A 21,269-nucleotide genomic window follows, 5' to 3' on the forward strand; every position below is an offset into this window, starting at 1 on the left:
AAAGAGCTGGGTCTAATCTACCACAAGGCAACTTCATACGTTCATCACTTTGTACTCTTGGAACTTATTGAAAATTACCACTGATGTGTATGTGTCTCTGGAACAATTCATTCCAAAAGAGTTCTAAACAATGAACTGGAGTTGGCACAAACTTGCTGGTGAAGTAATGTTCATCATGAATTTGGTTGGTTTGTGGTTCACAAAGTCATGTTCATGAACTGACGAATTGCCACAAACTTCCACAAATTTTGGAGCAGTTATTGGTGGTTCATGAAGAACATAAAGCAGGGATTTACTCCTGCTTTCTGCTGTCTGTCAAAACCAGCTATAAACTCTGGCTTCTGCTTCCAATGAAAAGCCATGGGGAGCAGAAAGCAGCTGTTTGGTTCAAAAGGCTCCAAGCTACTTAAGCCAAACAGCTGGGGTTTGGAACACCTGCTTTCTGCTCCCAATGAAAAGATACACGGTGCATTGGAGATCTAAAGCCTGCAGCAGAAACCGAGTAACATAGCAATCTATTACATATCTGTAACAAAAAATTAAAGAATTGAGTAGCAGCAGTCTCAAAGATTACATTTTGCATCAGTAGAGGGGCAAGGACATCTGCCAAAGGATTTGGTTAAAATAAATACTGAGCAATACAAACAAAACTAGGCACCATTTAGTAGACATTAAAGCATATACTATTTTAAGACTTATCCAATTTTCATCCATGTGTGGCTCCATAGAAATAACCACTCTTCCTCCCCACTGTCTAGCATTCAAGAGAACAAAGGGCCTTCATGAATCCAGTTATATATCTGCAAGTGCAAAAAGATACTTACTTGAATTTTCTGAAGTGAAAAACAAAGAGATTTAATATTGTCACCTGTTCATTCACTCTGGAATGTGATGGCCCATGACGGATAAGTATCTTCACAATCTCTACATCTCCTTTCCAAGCAGCCAAGTGTATGGGAAAATACCCTTTATTGTCTGCCACATTAGTGGATGCTTCATATAGAAGTAATTTGATAACTACATCCCTGAAAAATATAGAAAATGAACTTCTTTTATCAAAATATGCCTCAAAGTACATATTGGTGGCATAAGTATCAAACCAGAACATCCAGTCATTATTTATATGATGTTGTCATTAAAACTAAGGAACTAGCTTTGCCAAAGCCTAAGAGTTATGAAAAAGTTTGTCATGATGTCATTTCACTATATGCTGTCAATTAACCATAGAATAAGGAACCAGAGATTACATAACCATTGTAGTTTTGTACTGGAATACTCCCTAGAAACATTAATCAACTTAAAAATTAATGGCTAGATTTTTTCTATTGCCAATAAAGTCAGATTAACAAGAGTGTTCTAGAAGAGATCAATCACAGGGTATAGAAATATATCACACTAAAGGTATACAGAGGCTTGGGTGGCTGGCTGAAGTCTCTGCCCCTTGGCTCTCTGGTCAATATTTCCTTTATGTGCTTTCAAATACAAAACACCGTGTTCCTAGGCATGGTGAGAAATGTTTGTCCACCACCAGTTTCTCCTCAGCTATTCTTTCTCTTTTCTCTGCTTCTTTCCCATAATATTCTCCTAACCACATCCACCCTAGATTCTGCTTCACATGTTACTCTGTTTCCATTTCTCTCCTTGTTGTATATCTATTAGTATCTCTCTATCTCTAGCTTGGGGATCCTTAGAAAAACTGCTTCACATATTGCAGTTTTCATGGGGAGGGAAAATAAAATATATTTAGAAAATAAATGCTAAACTATGAACCAACTCTATCAAAAAAATTGACATCAAGTCACAGCTGACTTATGGCAACCCTGTAAAGGGCTTTTAAGGCAAGAGGCATTCAGAGATGGTGACCACTATCTGACTCCCTAGTATTCCTTGGAGTCCTCCTATCCATATGCTAGCCAAAACCAACTTTTTTTCGCTTCTGAGAACAGGCTAGCCTGGATTATCCAATAACAATGGGATAGCAAATACAATGCATGAAAAATAAATTCATTTACTCTTATGAGAAAACGCTTACAAAATAGTTCTCTTACTTATAAATAGCTTTAAACTGATTCTGAAAGCCAATGGAGAATATAAATTCTCCTTTTAACTCCACATAGAAAATCTACTGCATTATTATGATATGATAACTATTAATTGCGAAAAACGTACTCTTGACCAGCAATGCTAATAGTACACACATCTTGTTCAAATATATATATATATAGGGATTAAAAATAGTTGTCACTACTCTAAGTAATTGTCCCTCATGAAAAGTTTATAAATACTATTGATCATGTCTTGACAATTTACAACCAGTTGTTGTGAGTGGTTTATAGCTCACAATCTGATTAAATATTTTACTTTTATATCATTTGTGATCTACATTGTAATGTAACACACCTAGCTATTGTATTGCTATGTACTTTGATCTTGTTTTATTAAAACTTTACATGCAGCCTCCCCATCCCCATTTTGTTTGGTTTGTACTAGGTATATTAAACGGATATCTAGTATTTCAAATATCTGATGAAATAGGATCTAGCTCACAAAAGTTCAAGGCATAATTTGTCAGTATTTAAGATTCTCCAAGATTTTTTTCTGTTTACTGTAACAGAAAAATTGAGTTTACTGTATATTCTGAATTACTTAACAATACTGTAGAATTACTTAATAATAATGTATTTATTTATTTATTATATTTATATACTGTCCTCCCCAAAAGGCTCAGAAACTGCCCCCCCCCAAAGGCTCAGAGACAAAAGATCACTTTGGATCCCTCTAGAGGAAAAAAAAACATAAAATGGCCCGGATAAACAAAAATAATAAAAAAATAATAAAAGAAGAAGAGGGAGAGACATCTGTCATTGATTAATGAAAACATTTAACATTAGAAAAAATTAAATCATTATAAAAAATATCCAGAAGAACTGAGCCAGCTTGGTGTAGTGGTTAAGACTTCTAATGGCTTCTAATCTAGCAAGCTGGGTTTGATTCCCCGCTCCCCCACATGCAGCCAGCTGGGTGACCTTGGACTCGTCACAGCCTTGATAGAGCTGTTCTGATCAAGCAGTAATATCAGGGATCTCTCAGCCTCACCTACCTCACAGGGTGTCTGTTGTGGGGAGAGGAAAGAGAAGGTGATTATAAGCTGTTTTGAGACTCCTTCTGGTAGAGAAAAGCAGCATATAAAACCCAACTCTTCTTTTTCATTGATGTGCATGGAGCAATGGCATGATTGTGGAAAGTTGGTGGTGGAAAATGCCATCAAGTCACAACTGACTTATGGCAACCCTGTTGAGTTTTCAAGGAAGAGACATTCAGAGGTGGTTTGCCATTGCCTGCATCTGTCATGACCCTGGTATTCCTTAGAGGTCTTCCATACAAATACTAGCCAAGGATGACCATACTTGACTTCTGAGATCTGTTAATATTGGGCTAACCTGGGCTATCCAGGTCAAGGTGGTTAAACAAATTACTTACCATTTATTCCACAAGATGTAATCATGTTGTTCAAAGCAATATCTCAACTACATAATAAAAGATATTTATTTTCCCCAATAATTCTTTTACATCAAATTTCTTCATATCAGTCAAAACTGTAAATGGTTGCTCCTACCACTCTGATACCTCATTTGCCAGTTACATGTTATGGATATCATTAAATAATTCAAACAGAACCATTCCCAAAAAGGCAGGAATGAAGAGGACATTTACTAAATTATTTGGGAGAAAATTAAAATACAAACTTGAGTGGTTCTAAGCAATCACACAACAAAAACTGTAGACAGGCAGTCTAGCTGACAAATTTTCTAGAGTTTCTCTATGGAATGAGGTGCATGCTCTCTCCCCTATTGAATCTACCTTATCTCAAATGACAAGAAGGAGAGTATGCATTTCTTTATGGTTCTCTGACACCCATTCTGCACCAGCGGCACCACAATCGGCTCCCGCCAGGTGTTTTGGCCGGGGCAGGCTACCCTGCCTCTTCCCAGGTCTGCATGGCCAGACTCAGTCCACCTCAGTTCAGGTTTCTGAGTTGGGGTGGTGAGGTTCCACCGCACTACAGGGTGGAAAAGGCCGATTTTAATTTTTAAGAAATGTGTATTGCATAACAACACAAAGCCCCATTCTTAAAATCAAAACAAAAATGCCCCAGGCAGCTTTGCCACACCGTGCAGCACAGTGAAGCTGCCTGAGGCATTTTGTATCCCTTCCAGGATGCTGTAGTTGCGGCTGTGGGTGGGAAGGAGCCAAGCCAGGACAGGCTGTCTTTTGCCTTCCCCATGGCCCTGGCCCAACACATCCCCCATTGGTGCATGGAGCACACAAGGACCTGAATTGGGTCAGGCCTGGGATGATACTGGCCTAGCAACAATATAACCTGGAATTGGGAATTTGACCTGCCGTCAGATGTGCAGCAAGGTAGAACAAATTCCTGGTGCAAAAAAGGTGTGAAAAAACCATTGTGGATGTGCCAAGACCGGGCAAAGCCCTCTACAATGGAGAAAATGTGAACAGCCACTAAAAGAATTCCAGTTACTGGTAAGCAGGTCTCATGCAACCCCATGACTGACCGGTAGCACACATCAGACAACTATTTTTCCCTCAAGAGCTCCATGTTGCACCCGCAGAATAAAAAATAGTGAACTTTGAATGCATAGACCATTTAGTTGCCCTACAGATGCCTTCTACCACAGCATTTGTTAAAACAGCTGTCTGAGCATTTTGGGCTCTTGGGCATTTATGACTATGGACAATGCTGCAATATTTTTGGATCCACTGAATAGGAACAACAGATTGGTGAATGGCTTAAAACAATTTTAATATGAAGAGCCAATAAAATGTCCTTTACATAAGTTTCTTTAACATTCTTTAACATGGTATAATATAAGGAAATGTCTCTAAACTGTGAACTCTATCACTACAACTGCATTTCATCTAAGATGTAACAATTCCCAGCCACAGTAACACAACAGATATTTCCATAGCTTGCAAAAAAGCCATTTTTCTTTATTCTTTTCTCTAAAATGGATGATGTAGGGTCGACTTAAAAATATTGTATTTGCTATATCTAAAAAGCCAAACATCATTTATTAACCAATATCCTGAGCACTTGGAAAGAAGTGAGCCATATATTTTTTTTTAATGTCAAACAAAAACTTTGATAGGCTGGTTTCTTATGAAACTCAGGGGACAGAGAACTGCATCTTCAAGCATCCCTGCTGTGGTGGCCTTTTCTCAGGTATCTCCCCTGGAGAAAATCCTCCAGAAAATGCAGGCCATTTGCCAAATCCTAAATGAGAAACTGGAACAAGCCAAACAATAAGGTAGCCACTAACTGAAAATGACAACTGGTAACTCAACAAAAAGTAAGGGCATCTGTATGGCTATTTGCCTCATACCTCAGAGATACCAACCTTTTTCAGGTTGGATGCCTGCTTCCTAGGTTCTTCTCTAGGTTCCTAGGTTCACTGGCAGTCTTCAAGCAAAGGTTGGATACACACTTTTCTTGGATGCTTTAGGATGCTTTGGGCTGATCCTGCATTGAGTAGGGGGTTGGACTAGATGGCCTGTATGGCCCCTTCCAACTCTATGATTCTATCTCATCCCAGAACAAATGAATCCTGTAACTTAACAACTACAACTACCTTTCACCCCGGCAGTTCACCCAGTTTTTCACAACTTTGCCTTGCTTCATCCATATCCACAGAACTGGCTGGGGGTGAGGAAGAATAAAAAGTTGCCCAGGTACTGGATTTCTGTGATCCCAGTCTGATTCATACATAACAACCCAGAGGTAGCATTTCACAGGTTACACCAGTGGATTTGTCATGAGAAACAGTTGCAGACATACCTGTTCCATCCCTAGTCTGCCAGTTACACCAGTACAAGGGGATAACAGCTTTCTATACTTCCTGTTACATCAGAGACCCCTCTTCCCCCCAGGAGACTTCCTGTCACCTTTGTAATGACTGGTTTTCATTAAAAAGCTAGAGGTTCAGGTGGAACCAGATCAGAAGCCACATGAGTGGCTACCTCTGCCACCAGTCCTCCTCCACACAGAATCTCCCATGACCACAGCATCTCCCAACAAACAAATGAAATAGGCCAATTCTGCATAGAGGCAGCTGCGCCAGGCCACCAGTGGTGCGGTGCTGCAGACCATAAAGCTCCACAGCTTTCCATTTCCCCACAGGGGACACAAAGCAACAGTGGATTAGTTCCACCATGCGGGGAGACTACGGGGGGTATTTTGCAGGAAGGTGGGATTGTGTGGATTGTAAACAGGAAAAGGATGCCACTCTGAGTCCTGACAGGATGAGGGACCTAACCCTCCCTAAAAGAAGTATTGGACAGTAGCTTCCTTTTTAACTCCTCACTTGTCTTTCAGGCACTGCTGGTTAACAGCTCTTCAAACTAGTCTTGAACACTACATTGCAGCAAGTCTCCAACTCTCACATTAATGGTCAGTTACAGCTTGGCCTAGTCCTGGTTGTCTGCCATGGAGTGGTCCCCGTACTTTCATCCTTGATACATGGAAACATGTAGCTATTAAATATATAATATAACCCAGTAGTGTCAAGATATGTGATCATCATTGCTCATGGCTGGTTTTGTTCAGTTGTTGTATACAGATGTAGCTGCAGTCTGTTGTCTCAATTGCTGGCTCCTGGTGCTGCTGATAATATTGTTTTCACTAATAGGAAGAATAAAGCCTTGATGATTTGCCTAGGAAAAGGTTGAAATTGCTTGAAATTTTTTTTCTTTGACACAACTGTGAAGACCAATTAATTTGCGGTATATTTCATCGTTATCTTCTCCAAGGAATCATTACTATAGAAGCTAAATAATTCAGTTCCTTCAAACAGAAGATCTTCCACTGATCTTAGTCTCTGAATGAACCACTGTTAGAGAAGCCTAGTTTCTTGGGGGGACAACAGATATTTGGGAAGAAAGTAAAATATATATAATGCCTACTTTTATCAGGCAATATAAACAAGAATTATTTTTGTCTTACGCTAAAAACTATCATTTTGAGCATGTAAAAATGGTTTTAAAAAGTATTCCACACATTTTTCACATAGCTCTTTCTCTGCTAGCTAAAATTGCTACATTTTCCACTGGAAGAAAATGAAAAAATAGTTTTCAGACAGGGGAAGGGGATGTTTCCAGGATTTTTTTTCCTGAGCCTTCAGATATTTAAATATGTTAATAGAAAATAGATGACAGCATTACTCTAGCTTGGCAAATGGTCTCCACCATACTGTTTTCATTTGCCGATCAGTCAGTCATAATTCCCTTTTAGGAATTTTCCCAACCAGTCTCTGACAAGTGATTCAGGTAAGGAGGGTTTTTTTCCTAATAATTGGGGATATAAAATGCCAGTATTGAGGAAAATAAGTTTCCTGGTGAACTGAGTTCAATTTTCTCCCACCTTTGTTCATAGACTTCAACTGGGAGATGTTTATGTTTAATTACACATGCCTTCAATCATTGAAATTGGGTATAAAGTACATAAACAAGAAAGCAAATAACTCTAGTATTATTTTGCAATTTTTTAATAATTTGAGTCATAGATGCCAGCTTTTGGCAAGTATCCACCATAACATCCAACAACTTTTTAAAAAATAGTACTGCAGACCATTTCTGATTGTATATAATGGAACAATGATTCTCAACAGTGCTGTCCAAAGCACTGTTGACTATCCAATCTGAAGCCCTTATTCAGGGATGGTAATTTAGTATTACCTATTGTATGTCAAAATGGCTTAATGTTTCCAATTCCAAATGAAAGCCACATAAATCAATTATGCTATCCATCTCTGAATCTTACTTTGCTTCTGGTCAAGCAACTGCTAATCAAGTATTTCAACTATTCCATATTCTTGCATTTTCTGGAATCAACTTAAGACAGTGGTTCTCAACCTGGGGATTGAATGATTCTTTCACAGGGGTTGCGGCAGGGCAAGCAGCTTGGCTGGGAGGCGCCATCCACACTACAGCCTTGCAGGGTAGATTGAGATATAACATTAGTCTGTCTGGAGCAGTGGAAAAGAGCAAGATTGGCATGGTGGGACAAGAGGCAGAACTGAACTGAGAAACCCGGGGGGGGGGGAACACAATCATGAACAATGGATCTTCACACTATTTGTCAGTTTCAATTTAATTTCGGTGAAAGAAGACTTGCACAATTTTATGGTTGGGGGTCACCACAACATGAGGAAACTGTATTAAAGGGCCATGGCATTAGGAAGGTTGAGAGTCACTGACTTAAAATACTTTGAAATTTCTTTGTTTAGTTCCCATTATCCCATACATGGACCTTCCCAGCTTCGTTTGCCTCCTTGTTGTATTGCCTGATGCATATGCCTTTCTGATTTCATTTGCTTTGCATGGCACACAGGTCTTCATTGCATGCTTTGTATTGCCCAATGCTTTGATCTTCTTAATTTGGCATTCATTGCCTCATTGTTTATCACTTGTTACACAGCAAGCCTTCCTATATGCTTTTTGCAGAGGTATGTGTACCAATCATTAGAACAAGTGATTGCTTATGTAATTCTGAAACAGTTGCAGTTGAGACTATTGGGCCAGATAAAGCTTTCAGAAGAGGACTGGTTAAGCATCAGCCACCAAAGAAAGTCATGATCCTAGTCTGTTCTTCAGAAGAAGAGGAAGAGAAGTTGGTTCTTATATACTGCTTTTCTCTACCAGAAGGAGTCTAAAAGTGGCTTACAATTGCCTTCCCTTTCTTGCAACAGACACCCTGAGGCTGACTACTTAAATCAGCTGATGAAAGGCTAGGAACCCCACTCTGGAAAATAATCAACCTATTCCTCTCAATAGGAGAATTCCCAGAGGGGCTAAAAAAGGCAGTGGTGCATCTATTGCTTGAAAAGCCACTTCTGGATCTACAGGATCCATCTCACACCTAGCGTTTCTGGGGAAAATGGTGGAAAGGGCTGCCGCAGACCAAGTAACAGCATTCCTGGATGAAGCTTCAGTCCTAAATTCATCCCAGTCAGGTTTCTGACCTAGCCATGAGGTGGAAACAGTGCTGGTTGCCCTGATGGATGATCTCCACCACCAGCTGGACTGTGGTGGGTCAGCGCTACTTGTATTACTCAATCTTATAGCAGCATTTGACCTAGTCAACCATGAGATCCTAGATCGCCGCCTTGCTCATGCCAGGATATGAAGGACGGCCTTCCAATGGCTGATCTATTTTCTCTGGGGTCATGGACAGAGGATAGCAATTGGAGAGAGAGAGAGTTGAACAGTTGTGAAATCCCTTGTGGAGTTCTGCAAGGAGTGGTCCTCTCTCCATATTCATGTGCTCTCTTGCCCAACTGGTGTGGAAGTTTGGGGCTGGGTGCCATCTATATGCTGATGATACCCAGATCTTCCTTCTGATGGATGTCCACCTGGATTAACCACAAGATTCTTTAGCAAGCTGTCTGGATGCAACGACAGGATGGCTCAGAGTTATCTGAAGCTCAACCCTTCAAAGATGGAGGTCCTATGGGTGGGGGGGAAGGGTCCAAGTGAGGAAGCATCACTACTCAACCTGGATGGAGTGCAGCTCTACCAGGAATCTGGGTGTGATACTAGATGACTCCCTCTTAGTGATGGCACAGGTCACAAAAGTATCATGGGTAGCATTCTTCCACCTATGCCAAGCCAAAATACTAGTGCCCTATTAGTGCCCTACCAGAACAGCTAGCCAGATTGATCCATGCAATGGTCACCTCCAGACTGGATTTCTGCAACTCACTCTATGTGGGCCTACCCTTATCCCTGATCAAGAAACTACAACTGGTCCAGAATGCAGCAGCCAAGATTCTCATGAGAACATCTTGAAGGGCCCACATCTGGCCCATACTCCAACAGCTGCAAAGGTTACCAGTTGAATCCCAGATCAAGCTTAAGGTCTCGGTAATTACCTTTAAGGCTCGGTGATTACCTTTAGAGCCAAGCACACCTGAGAGACCATCTCTCTGCCTATATCCCCCAAAGAATGCTATGCCGGCTAGTGATCACTGGCCTCAAGGAAGCACATTTGACCTCAAGCAGGGCCAGGTCATTCTCTATCCTGGCTCTCACTTGCTGGAATGAGCACACAGAGGAGATCCGGGCCCTGTCCAAGCTTTCCCAGTTTCACAGTATCTGCAAAATACAGCTCTTCCACAAGGCATGTGGTCAAGGCCAGTGAAAACATCTATTGGCCACCCCCCACAATCCTATCCAGACAAGCACATTCTATGTTCACAAAGCATCACCTGAACATGTTATGTCATGTTATGACTGTTGGTGATGTTAAGACTGTTGATACAGTTATCTGAATATATGTTATGGTATAATTGTCGATGTTAAGACTGTTGACACAGGTATTAAACTTATTCTGTACACTGTTACTCATCTAATGTTTTCTGTAAACCAACCTGGGCCACAACGGATGGCACAACATAAATAAATAATAAAAATAAATAAGTAATATTTTTAGGGCTGAGTAAATTACAACAGTTTGACCTTTGTCAAATCATGTTCGGCAGTGTTCTTCTGAGAAAAGCAATGGTTTCATTAGGACCCATAATTATTGGCAGTTTTTTACATTATATGTCCAGGCTGTAGGGGGTGGGGTGGGAAATGGAACTGCTTGTAAGTTTTACTTTTAGTTTAGTAAAATGTTTGCGGACTGTGGCAAGATGTGAGTAGTTAGTTCTTACTTGGAGATGTTGAAGGTTGTGCATAAGTGTGAAAACTGTGGTTTAAAGTTGAGGACCCCTGCCCCAGAGTTTCCAGCAGGAGGCGCAAACACGCGCGTGCGCGTTTGCATCGCTGGCATGCCGGCGGCCGTGCCTGCTTCTTCCCCCCCTCTCGCTGCGGGGAGGGGGAGGAAGGTGCGGCCGCTGGCGGCCTGGTACCATGGCCTTTGCGGCCCGGTACCAGGCCGCAGACCGGGGGTTGAGGACCCCTGCCCCAGAGTTTCATTGAGCATTTGCAGTTTAGGGCATTGGGCCCATGTTGCTTGCACAGTTTTAGGCACTATACTGCTAGGGTGGCAAACTCATAGCTGTGCTTGTAAGAGCAGTGTTCTCAGTAGCTCTTTTGACATAGCTATGCCTCTGGTTGTCCTTGTGAGGTTGGCATGGCCCTTGGGAACTGACAGCAGCTGTGGCCCTAAGGTGTGAATTTTTCACCCATTCAACTGGGACTGGGATCACAACTGTATATGGACATACAAATTACCCAGACAACAGGAAGGCAGCTATCCAGAACTTTAAAATTGTACATTGCTGAGATTTTCTGTTTCTTTTGCAGTTGTGAGCTTATTTTGGAGCCCAGTCAGAGTTCTGAGATGTAGTCTGAGCAATATATGTAAGAATGAGGCTGAAGCCCAGGCTATTTCAGCTGATTTGTAGCTCTGCAATAATTTCATACAAGGGAATTTTTATTCGTAAAAGAAATACCCTTGGTTGCATCCTCTACTGTGCTTGTTAACTTCAAATTATTTTGTGGACTTCCCAGAGAGAGCTTTACCTTACCCTTTAGTGGCATAATATTTCTTTATAGTGGTGAGATGACTAAGAGGTGATATGATAACCATCTTCAAATACTTGAAGGGCTGCCATATAGAAAATGGAGCAGAATTGTTTTCTGTTGCCCCAGAGGGTCAGACCAGAACAAATGGGTTGAAATTAATTCAAAAGAATTTTGGGCTAAAGTTCCTGACAGTCATAGCGGTTCCTCAGTGGAACAGGCTTCCTTGGAAGGTGGCGGATTTTCCTTCTTTGGAAGTTTTAAAGCAGAGGCTAGATAGTCATCTGACAGAAAAGCTGATTTTATGAACTTAGGCAGATTGTGAGTGAGTGGGTGCCAATGTTTGTCTCTTGTGGCCCTTCCTTGCATATCCATGGAATGGCTGATCACCACTATGGGATGGTAGGTGAATTCCTTCCAGGCCAGACTGAATTCTGAAGATGTCTTTTTGGTGGGGGATCACTTGGGCATGAAATTGCATAGGCAGGTAGTTATGAGTTCCTGTATTGTGCAGGGAGTTGGACTAGATGGCCCTGGAGGTTCCTTCCAACTCTATGATTACCTTTTTTTTTTAAAGACACCTGATCTGAAACAAGCCTTAGGAATCAACTGCTGGATGATTTAGCACTTGCCTGCATTATGTTCCCCTTCTATATAAGGTAAATAATATGGCCATCAAACTGAGCAATCTGACCATCACACTTAAGACATTTTAAAACATTCCCATGCCACCTGCAAACCTGAAATGTGGCAACCTCCTCATTGACATGGCAAAGAGATAAAAGTAAGGAAGTGTGAAGAAAGATGGAAAGCATTAATGGAGAGCAGCAGGAACATACCTCACACTCAGAGACCTCTGGAAGGTTGTGAGACTGGCCTGCACGTGTAGAAATGCATAAAAGATGAAACAGAATAATTTGATAATATCAGTGGTCAATTCTCATTAACTTCCAGGGTCCTTCTTCCTGAAGTACAGCCATAATACCTATGAGATAGCCCACTGAACTATGGGGACAAACCAGGGACAGCAGTTAATCATTTCACATGATTTAACTTTGTTGCTAGATGCCCAGAAAAAAAATGTGCTGTCTGTCTGTCAGGCAGGCTGGCAGTCATGCTTCTTATATCAATGCAGAATTAAACCATACTGACTAGTAAAGTCAAGGCATTCCACTGGCTTAAAACTGCTTGAATGTCTCAGTAGTATAAATGGATGCCTTTGCAATGCTTGTACTTCTGTTCACAATTTAAATTCCAAAGCATAAGCTTAACGTGGTAATAATAATCAGTTTTGTTACTATTCCCAATCAACATAACAGTGTATATATAGCAGTGAAAAAATTAACTCAGTTGAACTGAAAAACTGAAAGGGTCTAAACCAGGAAGGGGCAGTCTGATTAGAAAGGCTACATCTGCATGAAAGAAAAACTATAATGTATTCTAAAATTTCTTTGTGGATATTACAGACCATAAAAACTTGGATTCACAAAACAGTTAAGCAGAGATACTTAGATTTTTTTAAAGGATTCAGCCTAGTGAAATCTTCACCTCATCTCATTCATGGACTAACTTGCAGAACAGGATTGTATTTGCATATTTGAGAAGGGGACAGCCATGCTAATAAAATGTTCAATATTTAGCATGCTTAACACATGTACAAAACCATCATGAAATATAGTCTTCCTTATCAGTTTCACTGCATATTACATACTTCTCCTAAACATGTAACTAAATGCATCTCTGGTCCAGCAAACAAAAAATATAAAAATATATACAAAAATACAGATGGTTTCTGCAGATGTTCAGGGGGAAGCAAGACATTTTAGTATAGTCTTGGTTCTCATATAAACATATTAGTATGGCTTAGCTTTATGTGGACTACTACCAGCATAAGCATGATACAAAATATTTTCAATATAATATGGTATTTGTGGCACTTACTTGTGTCCATTCAAAGCTGCATGGTGTAAAGCAGTATACCCCGAACTATCCGTGCAGTTTATATTTGGTCCACGCCATATGCTGAAAATAAACAACAAGCTCAGTTTTACCATTATAGTTTACCAAACATGTTAAAAATTGCTCAAATGTATAAAAGAAACCAATGGATAAAATAATCAGGTAAAATTCTATCTGAAGAAAGATTCAAGTCAACACTCATAATGCTACATGTCCCACCCCCTGGAACAGATACAGAAAGATAGCTTTTACTGTAGAAGAAACAGCCATGATGTGAAATAATTTCTTGCTTTCAAAAACAGTGTTTGTGAATGAGAATTTGTTTGCTATAAATTTTTAAGATTTCTTGGAAGTCCAGAGGCAGCAATTTGATCTCTTAAAGTAGAAAACAATATAAGAATATCTTAGCTGGTTGAAAAAAATATCATGATTAATAACCATAGTAACTCTGTGACTATTTCTGCACTAGTGATATCATTTGGATTTCCATTTTTAAAGGGTAAACTTTTTTTCCCTCATCCACACTAAAATTACTTCTTTAGGCACACTCCTGAATTGTCCCCTCATTCGCTGTGCAGCAAAGGAAACCCAAGAAAACTGCACCTCATATTTTCAAGTGGGGTCTAATTTGGGGCTGCCTAATGTAGAAATGCGTGCAATCAGGTTTCCCCCCACATGTGCAATTTTGAGTCATTTGGGAATGCCCCTTTCCTCATCATTGTCCTCCCTCCGCCTCTTATCCCTCCCCTCTCCCTCCATTCCGAAAAATCAAGCATGTTACAACACTGTTTCTAAGTTTTTAAAAAAGCAGTCTTGCATGTAATGCTATAATGTTATGTTATACCTAGAGCTTAAAAACATTAATTCAGGACAATTTGGGAGGAAGGGTGGAGATGATCAAAGTTGTAGAATGATGGAATTAAGTGGTGCAATGAAATAAAAGGTACAAGCAGGCACCATTTTGCAAAATACAAATCTTTTTGAAAGGGGAAGGGAGCAAAGCATGATGGGAGGCTGCCTCCATTGGACCCAGTACAGAAAACATGTTGCAAATTTCAGCCTGGGAAATAAGGGGAGGAAATTCCAAATGCATAAATGCTAGAGTTCACTGGCAGCATCCAAAAGAAATCCAAAGCAAGACTAAAAGAAGCTGTGCCTCCTAATGTGAAAATGGTCTGTGTGAGAATAATTAAATAACTTTCTAAGAATAATTTTTGTGAATAGAATGCACCCCATTCCAAAATAGCCATCAAATACAGAGGAAAATATTTACCCACAAGTGAATTACAACACTATGTTTCCCACTGCAGTTGAATTTGCTCATTTTTCCTACTGTAACTACAAGTTTTTATAATATTTTTACATTTTTTCACACCATAGTAAAATATAAGAACCTTTAACCTGTGAAGGAGGTATATGAGATCCAACTAGGGTTGCCAGAAGTTTCTTTTGTTGGACGGCCAAATCTTTTAAGGGAGCAGTAAAGACACCAACCCACTTAGGGTTGCCAACTTCCAGGTGAAGGATGGAGACTTCTGTCCATGTCTGGGCATCCAGCTGGGTGCCCAGAGGCTCCTTCTCCAGTATGGGATGGTGGGTTTCACTTCAGCCTTGACTTCCACCATACATACAGTGGCCAACACTGCCCATGGGAAGATGGAGTAGTAGTCGGTCTTCCGCTCCATGTTGCTGCTCCTGCCACCTCCCCCAGGCTACATTCATGACCCAGCCTTGATCACCGCCTCTTGGGTGCCCCCTGGCCCCCATGGCTCTGCCCCTGTCCCAAGTGCCATGTCTGTTCACACCTTCCTCCAGCTACTTCCATGTTGGCCCTCAGCACTCAGTGTGGGCACATCAGGGAGCTGTCCCTGCCTCAGAAGTGCTCACCATAGCCCCTTGTCTGAGTCTAGGGGGCCACCACCCCAATGGGCAGGCATGTGGGTGGACATGTAGGGCAGGCACTGCCCCTGCCCCACCCCAATACCTAAGAGCAGCAAAAGATTGGGGGGAAGGGAAGCTGGAATTGAACTTACACCTTTCTAGTAGGAATTACCAGAAACTCTTTCGTAAAACCACAGACTGTCTGGTATTTCCTAGAGAAAACCAATGCTACTTCAAGCTTTTCTCTGGAAGTGATGTCATGCTGTCATCCCAGCAGCCATTAAAAAAAAATCCTGCCACTGCTCCAAAAGGTGGAGAGCAACAAGATTCAGGGGTGGGGGATTCCTTATCCTTCATGAGGGATTGGCAACCATTTATTTACTGACCCTACTATTTCTTTACAACATTATTTTAAAAAATGCTTTTAAGAAATGCTTTCAGTCTGTCTTCATATTGTCCTTCCTTAGTAAAGTATTCTTTTTCTCTTATCAAAGGTTCTGGAGCTTAAACATGCCTGAACAATATGCCTCCCCAGTCTTTTATCTCTAAACTGGAGTGGGGGCTTAAGGAGGGGAAATGAGAACAGGAGCTTGACAATTATTATACATTAGTGAGTAGAAGACATTATCCACGTACTCAATGGTATGCATTCCTGTACACAAATAATTTACAGCATGATAATTTGCAATTAATGATAAAGTTATACACCAAGCTGGCAAAAACTAAGTAGTTAATTTTAATGTTCCTGCCCTCCTCCCCATTGCCTATCAATTTCTGAGGCATACTGGAAACCCCAAACTAGCATAAACGTCACTCCAGATTTCTGCTCAATGTTCTCACTGATTACTGTGGAATTAAAGAGGGCAAAAATAAACAAGATAAGGCCTGGAAAGAAAACTTTATGGGCACAGAGCAGAAAATTATGAACTTAATCAGGAAGGGGTTAACAGGTTCAGTTCCTGCCATCTTGAAAATTCCCTGCCTCTATTTCTTCACAGTTAATCTGCCAAAAAAATCTCTTCCTCTTATATCTCTGAAAATAAAATGGCCAGAGACTTTTGCAAAAATTAAAGCAGGGAATTCAGAGGGGGCATGAAATAATTGTCATTTGCCCCCTGGAACTTTGAATATGGTTACAAATGGAGATTTCCAGAGATATTTTCTGTTGGGCTAGATAAGGAATTCCCAACCAGAGTTCCAGGGATCCCTGAGGTTATGTGAGAGTTCCCCAGGGGTTACACAGCCTTTCCCAGAAGGTTGGGTGGCCCTGACATCACTAGACATCACTGGAGCCTACTTCTCCTGTTGCTCTACAGCAGTGATCCTCAATGTTTCTAATGTCATGATCCTTTAATACAGTTCCTCATGCTGCGGTGATCCCCAACCATAAAATTATGCAAGTGTCCTTTCACAGAAATTAAACTGAAACTGACCAATGGCATGAAGATCCATTGTTCATGATTGCATATACATTTTTTTTTTCTGGGGTTTCTCGGTTCAGTTCTGCCTCTTGTCCCACCATACCGATCTCACTCTTTTCCACTGCTCTAGACAGATGAATGCTCTATCTCAATCTACCCTGCAAGGCTGTTGTGTAGATGGCACCCCCTCCTGGCCAAGCGGCTTGTCCTGCCGCGATCCCTGTGAAAGGGCCGGTCAACCCCCAAAGGGGTCCCAACCCCCAGGTTGAGAACCACTGCTCTAAAGGCCTCGTCTATTTCTCAAAAATAGAAATGGCAAATGATTGATTGATTGGCTCACTCTTGAATCTTACTTCCACACTCACTTCTCTGAAGGGGTATGGCACCACTTCCAGGGTTCTTCAAAGCCTGAAAAATATTTTAGGGTTAAAAATGTTGAAAAAAGCCTGGGCTAGACCAAGCCCAGGCAACAGGATATTGTACTTCAATTTAACAGGCTTTTTCTTATATTCATATTCACAAGGACTTCATATCAAATATGTGCTAAGAGTTGTATGCATATCAGGAATGTGAGGGCAATATTCCAACTGCAAGTGTAGCATGCAAGCCTCCTGCCCCACTTCCATGAACTGAAACATCCCTGGGAAAGTAATTTCTTCTTTGAGATGCTTAGAAAGTTACAGATCTTTAGGAGTTTCATTATGATCAGACCTCCTGTTGTGTATGTTGGCATGCGGGCGACTCTATAGAAGACCAAGCACATGGTCCTAGGTAGGATCAGGTAGACCTGGCCTCTAACCATCGCAGCCATTGCAACAGCCAATCAGTTTGAACTAATCAAGGGGTCTGTGCCAATGGTTTTTCGCCCTGGCAGGCCTCATTGTTCTCACTGTGTATATATGTTGGGACCTTAGGTGAATTCAAGAGTGAAGTCTTGGTTCTGCTTGTATCATGTGTCATCACCATAAACAGCTGCAACGGTTCCAGTGTCATGTGCTTCTTGGACCCACATTTTACACCTCCTTCAGGTGTTCAGGCCAGCACATGGCAAAGGCCACCTCCTCAGTTAAACATTCTGTCAGCTTTCCTCCTTGCTCCCAGGAGTTTTATCATCTCTTTTTCTTGACCCGCTGACCAGGTCAGTCCTGGTCAAAGAAGCTTCTTCCTGAGGTACTTCTAATAAATATCTCCAAATTGCTGTCTGGGAGGGTAGCTTGAACATCTCATTGTCTCCATTCACATTTCTAAAAAGGGTGGCTAAGGCTTGAGGCTGGGAAGTAGTTGAACTGTCTTCCCCGCTACTGCCTGTTCTCTGCCTAGAGAAAAACTTTAAAAAATTCCTGGTGAAGGTTTTATTAAATTCAGACCTCCACCCTAAAATGCATTTCTTCATAGCAAATAAAAATATATTGATGAAAAACAGATCAGTGAAAACATTAACCTAAATATAGAAGTGCAACATTGTATTTAAGAGTTACATTACAGATTATGCAATATTAACAGTACTTAAGTAGACTGATTTAAATAGCTTAAACCCCTAAAGGGCACTTGCAACTTTAACTCTTGTTCTTAATTAGTTTTAAAATTCCTGGTTTTTAATTTCTAAGGCCATCAGAGAGAAGCCAAGAAACAGCTAGGCACCATTGCATCACATTTGGATTCAGCTCTACTGAAAAATCCTTCTCCAAGGATCATTTTGAATTAAATGTTGTCATTTATAATAAGTTTTTCATTCTTATAAACTGCTTTGGGAACCAATTTTTGACAGAAAAGTCAACAACAGAATCTGTAAACCGCTCCTGCAGGAGCGGTCTAAATAAAGGGTAAGTGGGTGGAGAAAGGGGTGGGGCGAGTCCGGGATAAAAACTCGAAGGGGCTAGTCGGGAGACAACGACGCGTCAGAGACGCGGCGGGCCTGCTTGTTTCCCCACACCAAATCCGGGGCCTCGGGGGGGGAGGGGGGAAAGGAGCAGGCACTAGAGAGAATATTGAAATGAGCATAAGGGGACTGAGAACAGAATGAAGAAGGAAGACTATGTATGAAGCCAAAGGGGCTAAGGGAGGCAAGGAAAATGTTTTACAGGTGTCAATATGCCAATGCTAGAAGTCTCTTAGTCAATATGGGGTAGCTGGAATATTTGGTGCTAAACGACAATTTAGATATAGTGGGTATTCAGAAACATAATTCCTGGGTAGAAGCTCTATAGGCAGGACAGGGAGGAACCAGTTGGGGGATGTGTTGTGTTATATATCAAAGAGGGCATAGAACCAAATAAACTAGATTACATTAGGGAAATGATGGAAAATGGATAGCAAAATGGATGGAAAGCTGAAAGGGAAACAAACATAAGAGTCAGATTCCTAGAGGATGCATGTAAGCTTTTTAACACCACATGAATTGAGGCACATAAAAAGCATTGTGTACTACCTGACAACATGCTGGGCTTCTGATTAGCCCTAGGTGAGAGAGCCCTTCCCATAGAATGCCAAACAAAGGCTCTTCCCTGCTTCATCCCCATCCTTCTCCTTCCACTTCACCTGAAGAGGACAAGCTGGCAGGACATAAGCCAGGGAGTTTGGAGCAACAACTAGGTGCACTCTGCCGTATTCTGCTGCACTGTTTCCTGAGAAATTAAATTAAAGCCATACTAATTGAATCCCAAATAGAATGCATTCCACAGATTAGGAAAGCACTGTGAAGTCTAAAAGAAGGCCTGTTTGGTTAACAATACAAGTCAGGGAAGCTATAAAAAGTAAAGAGGCTGCTCTTAAAATATAGAAGATGTGCCCCAATGAATTGAACAGGACAAAGGCAAAAGAATTGTAAGTCAATGATTAGGAATGCAAAAAGATATTTTGAGGAGTGGGTTGCTAAAAACATCACAACAGAGCAGGAAACCAATCAGAGAAGCAGTAGGGCCTTTGGATGACCAAGGAAGATGGGGAAGTGGCAGAGCTGTTCACTGGCTTTGTTTTTGTTTACTTCTGAGTTCACTGTGTAAAGTATGGGGTATGTACCCATGCCACAGACTATATTCAGGAACAGACTCTGAAGAATTGCTTCAAATTTAGGTCCCTGCAGCATATGGTTGGCTTCTACATGACACTTACTGGACAATGAAAGTGCTTACCTTGACCAGGGCCTGCTTTTGAAATATTAGAGGCCTCAATTTGTTTTATCTGGCCTTCTGGTCCACAGAATTGCCTAAGGTCCTGAGCATATAATATTTTATGTATAGGAACTAATTCTGTAAATAATAATAATAATAATAATAATAATAATAATAATAATAATAATAATAATAATAATAATAATAATCCTTTATTGGGATAATAATAAGAGGCAAGTATAGCCAAGCAAGGTAAAAATATAATAGAATAAAATAAGCTAATATTATAGACTAAAATACAATAAAATCAGCTGATTAAAACATCTTAATTCTGGTTCGATAAACAGCCATTAAAAATTCAGCTACACACAATGTGGTTTCTGCAGAAAGATCATTAAGCATAAACTGGAGTGTAGCTTCATCATTTACTAGACCCCTGGGACAAAGTACAGAATCCAGAAGTTTTCTGCGAAGACTCACATGAAGTTCACAATCTAAAATAATATGTGAGTGGAGGCATTGGTATGCATGTATGCACTGATTTTATTGTGGCTATATAATAAGCCTTGGTATTTTAACTGTTAGTACTAAATTTTTAAAATTGCATTTTACCCTGTAGAGCAGTGGTCCCCAACCCCCGGTCTGGAGAACGGTACTGGTCCTCCTCATCCTCCTCCCCTGCTGCTGCCTTGGGGGCTGCCCTGCCACTCTGCCGCCGGCTCACCTTTGGTACTTTCCAGCAGCTGCCATGGCTGGGGCTCCCCCTTGGAGTGGCACTGTGCAGCTTCTGCTGGCAGCGCCCCCCAGCAGGAGGCAGGAAGTCAGGGGCGCCGGCAGGAAAGCAAGTGGAGCAGGGGCTCAGGCAGCAGTGGCGACGTCCCTTGGCAAAAGACTACCCCCCCTCCCGGGCCACAGTAAAATTGTCAAGTGCTGACTGGTCCCCGGTGATAAAAAGGTTGGGGACCACTGCTGTAGAGGATTAATTTCTTTCCCCTTATTTTGACCTTTTTGTTTTCTTGACTTAGATTTGGGTCAGGATATATTCCCCTTTTTGTTTTGCACATTTACAGCCCTTCTACAGAATCCCTGAAAGTAGCACTTTACTTTTTCTCCCAGAAGTAAATTGAAGGAACTCACTTATATGGGAGAAAGTAAACTTTGAAATGATAATGGGGATGGGAACTAAACTTGTATCTGCCCTTGATATCCCAACCACTTAGAATGAAGACTGTTCTCATACAGACTTATCCTGAATTCTATGTTATAGAGTGAAGGTATAAATTACATTTAGATTTATGATTAAAGACTTCTTTCCCCAATGGAGCTGCTAGGGCAGGTTTTAAAGTGGGGAACCACT

The 21,269-nt window shown here is 41.1% G+C and overlaps 1 protein-coding gene across 8 annotated transcripts in view; it reads right to left on the minus strand.

Moving 5' to 3' along the window:
• The window catches only part of ANKS1B (ankyrin repeat and sterile alpha motif domain containing 1B), a 421,823-nt gene that overhangs the window by 391,893 nt on the left and 8,661 nt on the right, over nucleotides 1-21,269 (minus strand). For 7 of the 8 annotated variants that reach the window (XM_077339156.1, XM_077339148.1, XM_077339147.1 and 4 more), the window contains exons 2-3: nucleotides 13,483-13,563; nucleotides 869-1,025 (exon numbers count right to left, since the gene is read on the minus strand). In XM_077339156.1, the coding sequence (XP_077195271.1) occupies nucleotides 869-1,025; nucleotides 13,483-13,563 (238 nt within the window). Of the gene's footprint in view, nucleotides 1-868; nucleotides 1,026-13,482; nucleotides 13,564-21,269 lie in introns of those variants that run through there. The other variant, XM_077339149.1, reaches the window with a different exon arrangement.

Source organism: Paroedura picta, chromosome 5 (assembly GCF_049243985.1).
Source record: "Paroedura picta isolate Pp20150507F chromosome 5, Ppicta_v3.0, whole genome shotgun sequence".
Classification (NCBI taxonomy): domain Eukaryota; kingdom Metazoa; phylum Chordata; class Lepidosauria; order Squamata; family Gekkonidae; genus Paroedura; species Paroedura picta.